Source organism: Ailuropoda melanoleuca, chromosome X (assembly GCF_002007445.2).
Source record: "Ailuropoda melanoleuca isolate Jingjing chromosome X, ASM200744v2, whole genome shotgun sequence".
In the NCBI taxonomy this organism is placed as follows: domain Eukaryota; kingdom Metazoa; phylum Chordata; class Mammalia; order Carnivora; family Ursidae; genus Ailuropoda; species Ailuropoda melanoleuca.
The window spans coordinates 92,872,121-92,887,254 of NC_048238.1; the positions used below are offsets into that span (position 1 = coordinate 92,872,121).

The 15,134-nt window shown below is 37.6% G+C and overlaps 1 protein-coding gene across 4 annotated transcripts in view; it reads right to left on the reverse strand.

The window, feature by feature from the left end:
• ZNF280C (zinc finger protein 280C) overlaps positions 1-15,134 on the reverse strand; it is a 61,541-nt gene that overhangs the window by 2,606 nt on the left and 43,801 nt on the right. For all 4 annotated transcript variants that reach the window (XM_034649162.1, XM_034649160.1, XM_034649161.1 and 1 more), the window contains 4 exons: positions 13,019-13,150; positions 11,344-11,663; positions 10,730-10,870; positions 3,734-3,796 (listed from right to left, as the gene is read on the reverse strand). In XM_034649162.1, coding sequence (XP_034505053.1) covers positions 3,734-3,796; positions 10,730-10,870; positions 11,344-11,663; positions 13,019-13,150 — 656 coding nt within the window. The remainder of the gene's footprint in view (positions 1-3,733; positions 3,797-10,729; positions 10,871-11,343; positions 11,664-13,018; positions 13,151-15,134) is intronic.

The following is a 15,134-nucleotide window of genomic DNA, read 5'->3' on the forward strand; positions in this document are numbered from 1 at the left end:
GAGAGAAAGAGAGAGCATGCACGTGCGAGCAGGGGGAAGGGGAGAAAGAGAGAATCTTTCAAGCTGACTTCCCCACTGAGAGCAGGGCCCGCCTGCCAAGGGGGGCTCCATCCCATGACCCATGAGATCATGACCTAAGCTGAAACCAAGAGTCGGATGCTTAACTGACTGAGCCACTCAGGCACTCCTACCGCAGCTCCAGTCTTAACAGCCTGCTGTGTATTTATACCTGGTTGTCATGCTGGCACATCAAAAATGATCTGCATAAACTGAAATTGTACTTCCTTCTCCACCCCTGAAAACTATTCCTCCTAACTAATCTCTCTTATGATGTCATGCTCCCAACACAGAGGCTCAAAATTTGACTTTTTTTCTAAAAACAGTCAATATTTCAAATATTTTATAATATTAGCAATTTATTGAGCACTTAACTCTGTGCCAGGCTGAGGGTTTTAGACATATTATCTCATTAAATCCTAAAACAAACCAAAGACGTAGGTGCTATAATTATTACTTTAAAAAAAAAATAAAGGACAGGGTCAAGTTTAATAACCTACCAAGGCCAAAATTAGATTGAAAGTGAGCCCTTTAATGCCAGAGTCCATGTTCTTAAATAGTGTGCTACCACTTCACCACCTTAACCCAGATTCTTATTAAATCAGTCTTAACTACCGTAATAGTCTTAAACAGCCTGTGTGTCTCATGCAGCTACATCTTACCTCATATGCCCTCCACACTGATCTTCCTTGACTCTACACAAAACACCAACAGTTTCCCCAATGGGTCCAAACTCCCTAACCTAGTTTTCAAAGATTCCACAATCTATATCTGAGCTCAAAACTATTCCCCCAGACTTTGATCTTAATACTGCATTATATAAAATTCATGCTCCATCTAAATTGAACTAGTCATTCATTGTATATGCCTTCTGCTCTTTTCTCTCTGTACTTTTATTTATACTATTTCTTCCAACTAGAATGCCCTTGTGCTTCTTCTAAGTGGAAGTCTCTCCCCTCCCTTTGAAATCAGTAACTCTCACAGCACTTATTGCGAACCTTCCTATATTACTGTAGTTACTTATATTCACACCTTATCATAAATTGTACATTCCTTGAAGGTTTGTACCAAGCCTTCTTCATCACTGTCAGCTTAATGGGAACTGCTACACTGTGTTATATATAATAGGTGCACAATAAATAAAAAATGAACATTGCATTTTAACAAAACAGTAATTACACAATTTACTGCTTTATAAAATTATAAATATGCTAAGTCCCATACACAGAAATTAATCAACTTTCTATTTAAATCTGAGGCCCATGCAAGTTAAGAAAAAAAGCATCTCAGATCTTTAAAGTCATAGAATCAATTCAAGAATCAAGCACCAAGCACACAACTGAGCTTGACAACAGTGGGGTAAAAATCAAATTAAACTCTCTAATTTTTATTTTTTTATTTTTAAAGATTTTTTATTTATTTGACAGAGATAGAGACAGCCAGAGAGAGAAGGAACACAAGCAAGGGGAGTGGGAGAGGAAGAAGCAGGCTCATAGCGGAGGAGCCTGACGTGGGGCTCGATCCCATAACGCCGGGATCACGCCCTGAGCCGAAGGCAGACGCGTAACCGCTGTGCCACCCAGGCGCCCCTAAACTCTCTAATTTTTAGAATTAATAAATCCCTTTTCATTCTTACAAAATTTTTCAGTAAAATTCTACTTCCTTGAATTTAGTAATATTTTAAAAATAGCATGAATATATTTTTACAGGCAAATCAAACTTTCCTCTGCCTATGAGCTGTTGGTCCAACATCATCCACATATATCATTTTCAACATATACACTAATTTACTCAAAATATTTACAGAATGCCTACCATGTGTCAGGCACTATTCAATGCTCGGTAAACATCTGGCATAGACAAATATCCAAACCATACACATTCTAGTGAGAAGACACAGATAATAAATAAGAGTGAAGTATACAACATGTTGGAAAGTAAAAAGTGAAGAAAAATAAAACAATAAAGGGAGATAGGGAGGGGTGGGAATGGGGCTCAAGGGAAAGAATGCTAGTTTGAATGGAGTGGTCAAAGTAAGCCTCACTCATTGAACTAGAGACTTGAAGGAGGTGAGAGAGCTAGCTATGCAGATATCTAGGGAAGAGTCAACAAGGTAGAACGAATAATAAATACAAAGATCCTGAGATCTATCACCCCCTCCTCCAATTTCCCACTAAGCCAAAGCATCAAAATAAGTACTGGCTAAACTTAAGTCTTTGTCTTAGCCTGGTGCTACCAAGATCTTGGCACTGTAATTTCAAATAACAATGACAACGTGAGCAAAATAATTAAACAAAGGAATATGAAGTCAAAAGAAATCAGAAGAATGTGGAGAAAAATGATGCTCACTGGATTCTGAGCTAAGGGTGTGTGGTATAATCAAAGTTAATTATCAGTGCCTTTAGAAATGTTCATCAGCAATTACTTTTGTAAGCAGGTTGTATATTTTTCTTTATTTCAAAATTTAAAAAACCCCTAAGAACTATGAAGGCTATATATTGATCAAAACCAGTGTTATTCAGGGGCGCCTGGGTGGCACAGCGGTTAAGCGTCTGCCTTCGGCTCAGGGCGTGATCCCGGCGTTATGGGATCGCCCCACATCAGGCTCCTCTGCTGTGAACCTGCTTCTTCCTCTCCCACTCCCCCCTGCTTGTGTTCCCTCTCTCGCTGGCTGTCTCTATCTCTGTCAAATAAATAAATAAAATCTTTAAAAAAAAAAACAGTGTTATTCAATTTACTAGATATCTTTTTTTTTTAAAAGATTTTGTTTACTTATTTGACAGAGAGACAGCCAGCGAGAGAGGGAACACAAGCAGGGGGAGTGGGAGAGGAAGAAGTGGGCTCCCAGCGGAGGAGCCCAATGTGAGACTCGATTCCCGAACGCCGAACGCCGGGATCACGCCCTGAGCCGAAGGCAGACGCCTAAGGACTGCGCCACCCAGGCGCCCCTCAATTTACTAGATATCTTAAACATCTTTTAATCTTCAAATATTGTTGGAGAACCTTATTTTTTTATTTTATTTTATTTTTTAAAATACTTTATTTATTTATTTGACAGAGAGAGAGACAGCCAGCAAGAGAGGGAACACAAGCAGGGGGAGTGGGAGAGGAAGAAGCAGGCTCCCAGCAGTGGAGCCTGATGTGGGGCTCGGTCCCAGAACTCCGGGATCATGCCCTGAGCCGAAGGCAGACGTTTAATGACTGAGCCACCCAGGCGCCCCTATTTTTTTTATTATTTTATAATGCAAATCCATGTAAGTTTCATCTTAATGCCTAACGCCACTGAAACAAAGTTTAGCCAGAAAACATAGGGGGCGCCTGGGTGGCATAGCGGTTGGGCGTCTGCCTTCAGCTCAGGGCGTGATCCCGGCGTTATGGGATCGAGCCCCACGTCAGGCTCTTCTGCTGTGAGCCTGCTTCTTCCTCTCCCACTCCCCCTGCTTGTGTTCCCTCTCTCGCTGGCTGTCTCTATCTCTGTCGAATAAATGAATAAAATCTTTAAAAAAAAAAAGAAAACATAGGCTATTTCCCCTTGATCTATAATATAATGAATAGAACTGTCTTATGTCTGGTAGCAATTATTCATTTTCCAAACAAGGTACTTAAGCATCAGGTTCAAAAAAAAATGTTACTACAATTTTTCAATAGAGAGAATGGAAAAAGAGCAACTAGTTACCTGAGAGTTCCAGAATGCTTCTTAAAAATATAAAACCGTTTACTCGGATGGTTGCTATGAGAGCTGGAAAGAAAACAGACAAATGAGATTTTATTATACAATAAATAATATTAATTTTATGACCATATTTCAAAGTCCATGTTTAGTTTTTTAGTTTTGAATAAAAGATCATGACCTAAATTTTTAAATTCCATTCTTCTGTTTTAATTCAAGTTTTTTTAATCTTACATTTCATTTTACCTGTGTATTTTCTAACAATATATTTCCCCGAGAATATTCTTAAATGATCAGTACCTTCACCATTATAAAAAAAAAAAACAAAAAAACTCTCAAAGTTAAAAATGCAAAGAGCATTAAATTAAATTTTTGCAACTGTTAAGAGTTGAAAACAATTAAAAATGTATTTGCTAATAATGTATTTTGCTATAATATAAATTGTTATGAATAATAATTATCACTTTCTTATCTTAATATACTTAGCAAGGGGGGAGAATCTGGATGATCCTTGAAGTGCTACTTGGGCTAAATTACATTACCTTTACCTGCCATCGGTAAAACGAAACATTTAAAGAATCTTTTGCAATTATTAGGAGAGCCTTTAGGGAAAGCAAAGCAGAGCTCATGAGTTAAAACAATACTTCTTCTATGCACAGAACAACAACAAAAAAAAACCACTAACCCAATTTTTGCAGCCAATGGCAACAGCTTTTATACCCCCTTTTATTTTTATTTTTTAAAGATTTATTTATTTGAGAGAGAGAGAGAGAGAGTGCATGAGCGGGGGTGGGGGGAGCAGAGGGATAAGGAGAGAGGATCCTCAAACAGACTCCCTGCTGAGCGTGGAGCCTGGCATGGGGTTTGATTCCCAGACGCTGAGATCATGACCTGAGCCGAAATCAAGTCAACCACTTAACTTACTGAGCCACCCAGGCATCCCTATACCCTCTTTTAAACTGATAAGGAGAGCTTTCCTGTATTAGAAAGGCAGGATTAGCCAGGAGTAGCACAGCACAGTATTACTCAAAGTGTGGTTCATGGACCAGCAGCATCCATATCATCTGGGAACTCATCAGAAATACAAAGTCTCAGGTCCCACTCTAGACCTGCTGAATTGATTGCTGGCAGTGAGGCCCAGAAATCAGTTTCAACAAGTTTTTCAGGTGATTCTTTTTTTTTTTTTAAAGATTTTTTATTTATTTATTTATTTATTTGACAGAGATAGAGACAGCCAGCGAGAGAGGGAACACAGCAGGGGGAGTGGGAGAGGAAGACAGGCTCATAGCGGAGGAGCCTGATGTGGGGCTCGATCCCACAACGCCGGGATCACGCCCTGAGCCGAAGGCAGACGCTTAACCGCTGTGCCACCCAGGCGCCCCTCAGGTGATTCTTATGCAAGCTAAAGTTTGAGAAACACTAGCTGCCCTAGCTTACACTGACAGACCCAAACCAGCCAACAAACCAAGTCAATGATCATCCTTAGACAAAGGTAACTATCACCAGCATACCATGTTCGCGGGGGGCGGGGACGATTCTGGCTAGCTATAATCCCATGAAAATAGCTGCAGAATCGAGGCCGGCCGTACTGAATACAAAGAATTGCTTTCTCAAGTAGATAAGACAGACACATATTTAATGAGGCAGAATAGCTGAATGGTACAGAACTCAAAGGAAGGAATGATTCCTATGAGTGGCTATGGTGATCAGATACTTCACAGAAGGTAAACTGAGAGGGAAGGAGAGCGGTAGTCCAAGGAATAACAAAGAATAAGGAAAATCACTTTAGATATTGAATATGAAACAAACTATATGTTGAGGAAGATTAATTGGGGGGGCCCGATTTGTTACAGAGTTGGTGGTGGGCTGGGAATAAAGGTACTCAACCTCTAAGAAAATGAGACTTCTGTAGGTACAGAGCTCAAGTCTCTGACAAAAGTCCATACTGGGTCAGGATGTACCATTTATAGGGGAAGGTACCTGAGGCAACAAAGAAAGCAAGACAGCACTGAATTAGGGGAAATGCAAAGGCCCTTAAAAAGTCGGAGTGGAAACTTTCAGTTCTTTATGAGGCTAAGTAAGTGCTCCATGTGTGGATGATAATGCAGTGCAAGGTTGGGGCTCACTGGAAATTAGGAAAAGGTTATAAAGGAAGCCTGAGGCCAACTGGGAATATTTTGGGTTAGAATGGTATTGGAGGTCCTAGAAGACAGTTAAGAACCTATGGAAAATGGGAGGCAGGAGGACAGAATGACCATGGGTTTAAGAAACACAAAATATTTTCCAATTTAATCTCCTATAAATAAGGGGCAGAATTAAAGCTCCATTGTGTTTGGCACAGAATAAAAGACCAGCATTCATAACTGCTATCAAAATACCAACAACATTTTTCAGAGAACTAGAAAAAATAATCCTAAAGTTTGTATGGAAACACAAAAGACATCGAATAGCCAAAGCAATCTTGAAAAAGAACAAAACTCCAGGTATTACAATTCCAGATGTCAAGATATACTAGAAAGCTGTAGTGATCAACATAGTATGGTACTGGCACATAGATCAATGAAACATAAAAGAGAGTCCAGAAATAAACCCACACTTACATGGTTAATTAATCTATGTCAAAGGAGGCAAGAATATGCAATGGGGGAAAACACAGTATCTTGGACAAATGGTGCTACAAAAACTGGACAGCTACATGCAGAAGAATGAAACCGGACCACTTTCCTACACCATACACAAAAATAAACTCAAAATAGATTAAAGACCTAATGTGAGACCTGAAACCATAAAACTCCTAGAAGAAAACACAGACAGTAATTTCTTTGACATCAGCTGTAGAAACATTTTTCTAAATATGTCTCCTCAGGTAAGGGAAACAAAAGCAAAATTAAACTATTGGGACTACACCAAAATAAAAAGATTTTAACAATTTTTTTATTTTTTTTAATTTTTAAGTAGGCTCCACACCCAGAGTGGAACCCAACACAGGGCCTGAACTCATGACACTGAGATCAAGACCTGAGCTGAGATTCAGTCTGATGCCTAACCGACTGAGCCACCCAGGGGCCCCCCAAATAAAATGCCTTTGCACAGCAAAGGAAGCCATCAGCAAAACAAAAAGGCATCCTACTAAATGGGGGAAGAAATTTGCAAATGTTATATCTGCTTCTCCCTCTCCCTCTGCCCCTCCCCTGCCTTGCTTGTGCTCTCTCTTGCGTGCATGCGCATGTGCATGTCCTCTCTCTCAAATAAATAAGTAAAATCTTAAAAAAGAGTACATGTATCTTGATGAGCACTGAGCAATGTATAGAACTGTTGAATCATTATATTGTACACCTGAAACTAATGTAACTGTAAGTTAATTATACTTCAATGAAAAATATACCAGCATTTTTTCCAGCAGTATACTGAGAGAAAGATTTGCTGGGGCCTGGTTTAGAGCAACCAAGGTACAGAAATCCCTGTAGTAGTTGGGAGGCAGAGTGGTAAATTGCAGAAGATGGACATTCAGGAAGCCATTGTGAATGGTGGCAGATCAAGAGAGCACCATAGGCTTCAGAAACTTAAAGTGTGTTATTTTCAGTTGATGTTCCACATTTCCGCAAATGACACCTTGAGACAAACTGAGCTTAAAGAGTACTGGGGTGATAGTAGTTTGGATCCCAGACAGAAAATAATGTTTGACTTATTTTTGTTCTTTATAGATGCCAGTGGGTCAAAGTTGAAAAAAATCTATCAAAACTGACGAAGAGATGGATCTCAGGAAAACTCAACATTGAAACTGGAGGATTTACAGCTGAAAGGCAAAACAAAATTCTGAGTGATTAAGATATCAAGAAAGGGAATGTAAAGAGGCAAGAAGAGTTGAAAAAAAGAAAAGTTAAGGAAATAAAGGCAACCTACTGAATGGGAGAAGATATTTGCAAACGACATAGCGGATAAAGTGTTAGTATCTAAAATATATAAAGAACTGATACAACTCAACACCCAAAAAACAAATAATACAATTAAAAATGGGCAGAATGGGGCGCCTGGGTGGCACAGCGGTTAGGCGCCTGCCTTCGGCTCAGGGCGTGATCCCGGCGTTGTGGGATCGAGCCCCACATCAGGCTCTTCTGCTGTGAGCCTGCTTCTTCCTCTCCCACTCCCCCTGCTTGTGTTCCCTCTTTCGCTGGCTGTCTCTATCTCTGTAGAATAAATAAATAAAATCTTTAAAAAAAAATAAAAATAAAAATGGGCAGAAGACATGAACAAACATTTCGCCAAAGAAGACATCCAGATGGCTAACAGACACATGAAAAGATGCTCAACATCACTCATTACCAGAGAAATGTAAATCAAAACTGCAATGAGATATCATCTCACAGCTGTCAGAATGGCTAAGATCAAAAACACAAGAAACAAGTGTTGGCAAGATTGTGCAGAAAAAGGAACTGACATGCACTGTTGGTGGGATGCAAACTGGTGCAGCCATTCGAAAAAAGTATGACGGTTCCTCAAAAGTTAAAAACTGAACTACCCTAGGATCCAGTAATCCCACTACTGGGTTTTTACCCAAAAAATGCAAAACATTAATTCAAAGGGATACATGCACCCCTATGTTTATTGCAGCAATATTTACAATAGCCAAACTATGGAAGCAGCCCAAGTGTCCACTGACAGATGAATGGATAAAGGCACACACACACAATGGAATATTATATTACTCAGCAATAAAAAGAATGAAATCTTGCCATTTGCAATGATGTGGATGGAGCTAGAGAATAAAATGCTAGGCGAAATAAGTCAGAGAAAGATAAATACCATATGATCTCACTCATATGTGGAATTTAAGAAAAAAGCAAATGAGCAAAGGAAAAAAAGAGACAAAACCAGAAACAGACTCTTAACTACAGAGAACAAACTGATGGTTACCAGAGGGGAGGTGGTTGGGGGATGGGTGGAATAGGCGATGGGGATTAAGAGCACACTTCTCATGATGAATACTGAGTAATGCATGGAATTGTTGAATCACTATACTGTACACCTGAAACTAATATAACACTATGTTAACTATACTGGAATTAAAATGAAAAACTTAAAAAGTGAAACAACGTCTAAGGCAAAAAAAAAAAAAGAAGAAGAAGGTAATGAAATAGAGGAGTAGCTGAAAGGGAAGAAAAAAATGATGGTAACATATTAAGAGAAGTTGTGGAGAAGATTTTCAAAAGTGAGTGATCAAAGTATCAAATATTCTAAAGAAGTCACAGAAAAGAAAGAACGAAAACTAGTGAGTATATTTAGTGATTAGGGTATGATGGACTGATAAATTTTAAAGGGGCAGCTTTAATAGGTGGGGGTGATACTCAAATTACAAAGGGTAAAGAAGTGGCAAGTAAAATAGTAAAGAAACTCTTTAAAATATTGACAGTAAAAGGAAGACAAGAAAATATGCAAAGCAAAGGCAGATCTCCTTCATCCTAAAAAAAAAAAATGCCTGAAAATATGTGCAGGCAGAAGGAAAGTGGTAGAGAGAAAGAGATGAAATGAAGATACAAAATAACTGAATAAGGTTCTGGAGAAAATGGAAGAGATGAGGGATAGGATTTGCTTTCAACAAGTGAGAAATGTACTTTTCTGAGATTAATGTCTGGATAAAAGGGAGAAAAACATGAGGTAGAAGAAAGTTAATCTTGGGAAAAATGAGAAGGATGACCTCTGAGTAATTAGTAGGAACGAGACTAACAACTAAGAGACTAGAATAAAATCTTGAGGGTACTGAAAAGGATTTAAACAGATGTTGTAGATTAAAAAAAAAGCTATTTTTAAAAACACAGAACCAAATTAAAGTTAAAAAATCACAAATTCAGAGCTAATTAAATCAAGTGCAGTTTGGTAGTTTGGAAAGGAGCACAGCGAAAGATCGAAAACGATAAGAGATTCATGGATAGCAAGTTTTAAGCATGTTTGAAGATGTAAAAGATTCTAGGATAAAAAGCAAGCAACATTCACGACAGATGACCTTAAGGGTGAGGTTGATATGAAGTTAGATTGGTGCTGCTAGACTGGAAAGAAGGGTCAAGAATCTGAAAATCACGAGGTAATGAGAATTCAAAATGAATAAATATTGTATATGATGAGCTAAGTTGGGACAGTGGTAAGGAAGGGGGGATAACATGTAACAGAGGTCTTGTTGTGATCTGCAAGAAAACCACTTTTATCGGTTATATCTTATTTCTGACTGAAAATAAATGGAACTACCTCAGTTTGAATAATCAACTTAGCATATGTATATCTGAACAATTTTTATGTATTTAAAAAAATCCTTACTGAAATAATAAAGTAAGCTGCTATTAATGAGGTCCAAATGAAAATAATGTGTTCTCTGAAGTCTTTATCTAGCATAGAGTACATGGTAGGTGCTCTAATAACATAAATTGAATTGATGTATGAAACGGAATTCTAACTGTAGCATCATGACTAGAATATCCTTATAGTCTCTCATTTCACATTTCATTGAATGAATGCAAAGATAAATGGCTTGAAAGACTAATGGACAGAAAGATGGATGAATGGAAGGGGGAGAAGGGAGGGAGGGTGGGGAGGGAGAAAGTGCACTCATGTGAGCACCAGTAATATTCTTAGCATCTTTGACAAACCTGGAGTCTCTCAAAGTGACTGCTTTGAATAGGGTAACACTCATGTGATTACACGTATTTATTTGATAAATATTTTGAAAACATTAAAAATTTTATGCCTGAGAATAACCACTTGTTAAAAGACTTAGAAAAACAAATTTCCCAAACAAACCTATTCTAATTTCATTAGTCTAGCTGCTCTTAAAAATTTCTGTCCTCTAATTTCATGATTACATTGGAAAATAATATTAAGTAATATCCTAGAAATTCCCTATTGCTCAATCCTTTTAGCTCCTTGATGTGACAAATAATAGGACAACTTTATTTTTTAAAAACAAACATCTTAAATGAGAATTTTGATTGGCGGTGTACATGTTTAACTTACCTCACCATATGATTTATAAAGGCTTTGTTACAGTTAGTGTTGTATTTGCAAAAATTACAATGGATATATATCGAAAAGTGGCTTGCAAAATCTTTAATTTTGGAATGACACTCAATGCACTTGTGAATGCCTCGACGACACCTTATAGAAACGGAAAAAATAAGATGAAAATATATCATGAAACAAAAATAATAAGGTAAAGCCTTATTAATGTTTTATCAACTGAAGCTAAGATGTTTAAATTAACACCTTTAAATAGAGACATAATTTGAGAATTTGATTTGAAACAGTAAGCTAGAATAAGTGTCAAAAATCAAACACCAGTTAATGTTTCCCTGGAATAAAAAGGATCACATTAACCAATTCAACTATCACAAGATATAAGCACAAAATAGAAGATTAGTGTAACTGATAATTATACAATGAACACTAATTCCAGTTCTGCTCAGCAGTTCTAAAGGGTACCTTTTTATTATCTACTTAGCCTTTATGCCAGACAAGTGATTAGCATGTAACTGTGCAAGGGACTTTTGTGATATGGTAAATTATATTAAAATAAACCTTTAATATTTAATATTCAATTAGTATTATATATCAGGAATAAAAGATATTACCTTAAGTTCTTCAAAGCTATGCTGATTTTATTCTTTCTGTTGCGTTGTTTCTTTTGCTTGTAAGAGGTTTTAGTTTTAGTCTTGCATTTAGATGCACCTCTACCTCGCTTACTGGCATTAGGTTTAGTTGCAGTGGAGACAGCTGCATGAGGCTTACTTGTCTTAGATTTACTTGTGTTAGATTTTGTGGGATTTTTAGCAGCTGTACTTTTAGACTTCACAGGTGAGAGCTGAAAAGAAGAAGTGCTTGGAACACTACTACTGGGAGATGTAGTAACTGGTTTTGAATGAAGTGGTCCAATTGAGGCTCGAATAGTAACCTATAAAAATGAAGGGAAAATATATATACATATTTTAGAAAACTAGGCATCACATTAATATTGAAAAGTTCACTGCATGCCTTGACATTACAGTTCATTGGTTTTTGACAAGGGTACCAAAACAACTCAGCAGAGGAAACAATAGTTTTATCAAACAAATGGTGCTAGCACAACTGGGTATCTAGATGCAAAAGAATGAATTCGGACCCCTACTTCATACTAGATACAAAAATTAACTCAAAATGTATCAAGGGTCAAATTGTAAGAGCTAAAACTACAAAACTCTTAGGAGAAAACATAGGAGCAAATCTCCATGATTTGGGGTTAGGCAATGACTTCTTAGATATGATAGCAAAAGCACAATGACCAAAGAAAAAATAGATTAAATGGACTTCATAAAAATTTTAGACTTTCGTGTTTCAAAGGACACCGTTAAGAAAGTGACAAGACAACCCACAGAATGAAAGTATTTGCAAATCATATTTCTTTTTTTTAAAGATTTTATTTATTTATTTGTCAGAGAGAGCGAGCGAGTGAGAGCGCACAAGCAGGGTGGGCAGCAGGCAGAGGGAGAAGCAGGCTCCCCCACTGAGCAAGGAGCTGGATGCGGAACTCAATCTCAGGACCCTGGGATCATGACCCAAGCTGAAGGCAGGCACCCAGGCATCCTGCAAGTCATATTTCTAATAAGGGACTTGTATACTGAATATATAAGGAACTGAGAGTAGACTCAGTAACACCAATTTCAACAAAGTATGGCATTCAAGGCACTATGATAGATGCTAGGACACAAAGATAAACTAAGCATAATTCTTAACCTTACAGTCCAGCAGCTGAAGCAGACATCTGCTGCCAACTGGAAGAGCTCACGAATAGCCTATAGAGTATTGAAACAACTTACTGACTCAGTCTACAGTTAATCTGCTTGCACTCACTACAAAGGAATATGCTCCAATATAGCACATGCCAATTAACTCAAAAAACAATGGATATTAGTTTTTTCTTCCCAACATAAGAATGACAAAACCTAAGGGACGCCTGGGTGGCTCAGTTGGTTAAGTGTCTGCCTTCTGCTTGGGTCATGATCCCAGGGTCCTGGGATGGAGTCCTGTATCAGATTCCTTGCTCAGCGGGCAGCCTGCTTCTTCCTCTGCCGGCTGCTCCCCCTGCTTGTGCTGGCTCTCCCTGACAAATAAATAAATAAATAAAATCTTTAAAAAAAAAAGAATGACAAAACCTAAAATTAAATCTTAATGACAAGCAGAAGTTAATTTTTAATATTATAGATAAAGCCAGGCAGGAATTTACTTCTATTATCACACAAAATGTTAAAATGCAACATATTTAAAACTCACTTTTGTACCAGGAGGCAATCCTTCTAGCTCTTTAGGCTTTATAAAGGTCCGATGCTGGGTCTTGTGATCCAGTTTCTCTTTGCAGGTCAAAAATTGGAGTCTGCATTTTGTACAACGATGAACTCCTTTTTTCTGTTTACAAAAAACATTAAAAATACTATCAGAAACAATAACTTCTACCACCACAAATTCTGGGACCTGAAGTTATTCTTAATTATAATAGCTAAATAATTTTTAAAAACCAGTATTTTACCATATCCCATCATAAATAATGCCAAAATATTATTTCATTTTTAGGGGCGCCTGGGTGGCACAGCGGTTAAGCGTCTGCCTTCGGCTCAGGGCGTGATCCCGGCGTTATGGGATCGAGCCCCACATCAGTCTCCTATGCTATGAGCCTGCTTCTTCCTCTCCCACTCCCCCTGCTTGTGTTCCCTCTCTCGCTGGCTGTCTCTATCTCTGTCGAATAAATAAATAAAATCTTTTAGAAAAATATTATTTCATTTTTAAAAACACTGCTTGCATTAGTATTTGAGTTTCAAAAGTGTTTGGGGGGGCGCCTGGCTGGCTCAGTCGGTACAGCATACAACTCTTGATCTCAGGGTTTTAAGTTCGAGTCCCACATCAGGTGTAGAGATTACCTAAAAAAAAAAATCTTAAAAAAAAAAGTATTTGTTACCATATAGGCAATCAAAATGAAAATTATATCAGGTTAAAATGTGACAAGTCCTATACTTTTGTAGTGTGAAAGCTTTTTTAATTATAAATTTGAAGTATAAACCACTCAAGCACATGATACTGTGAAAATGAGTTATACTATATTTTTATCCTAGAAAAGATCAAGTTATTTTTAATTTTTAAAATTTCTATTTGTTTCACAAAAAATTGAAATTCCTAAAGCCAAACAAATTTAATTAACTTAAATTTAAACAGACACAGGTGGCTAGCAGCTGTGACAGTGGACAGCATGGGTATAGAAGTACAAATCAGAACAACTGATTCCAATCTACTGTCAGAGAACCCCTTGACTAGGTCCCTTCTCCAACTCAGGCCTATTATTATTTTATCGATGGGAAATAGGACCCAAGAGAGATCTAAGTCATTTGTTCACAGCTAGTTGGTCTTCTAGTATATATTATCAATTGCAATTATGTATATGCCCTTATTAATTAAATTTTTTATACTTATATGTAAATTTAGAACACACAAGTGCAAAAGAATGTTTTCTCCAAAGCTACATCTCCCTCCACAGGCCTGTCACTATTTCCATGTAAAGCACAAATAATCATTTAGGAAAAGCAAATGAGTTAACATAAAACAAAAGTAGTTACTGGTGCACAGCAGGCATTCGATAAATAAAAATTCTTTAAAAATTTCAAAGCAATATAGAAATATGTTTGTATATTACAGTTTTAGTTTCATATTTTAGACAATTTTAGAAGTATGGTTCATCGGATCATATCGTAGGTACGGGCAATGTAAACAGATTCACCTAATATGCGCTCAAGAGAGAGAAGGAAAGAGGGAAAAAGATCTCAGTTAAGAAACAGCAAGATAATAGGACAGACAGAAAATTCCCCAGAGTACAGCTCCCAGAAGTCTTTTCTCTGCCTGTACCTACACTTCATCCAGTTTCATGATTTTAAATAGTATCCATCCAAATGCCCACTTGACATCACTACTTGATATCTAATAGGCATTTCAAATTAACATGGACAAAACTGAACTCTAGATTTTCCCCCATCTACCTTGCAAAAAAAAAAATCTGTTTCTTGCCCAGTCTTCCCAGTATCTCAATATATGGGAACACCATTCTTGGCAGTGGCTCAGGACAAAAGAACCAGTTACTCTTAACTCCTGTCTTACTCTCACACCACACATTCACCAACCCATTAATAAAACCTGTCAGCTCTACCTTCAGAAATAATCTCCACTTTTTATCACCTGTTGAGCCACTAAATCAGTCAAACCACTCACCTGGACTCTGACAATAGCCTCCTGCCTTCTTGTTTCCACTCTTTCCTCCTAACAATCTATTCTCTCCACAGCTGCCAGAGTCATCTCTCACATGCTTAAAGCCTCCAATGGCTTTCCATACCACACCAAAATCCTAACT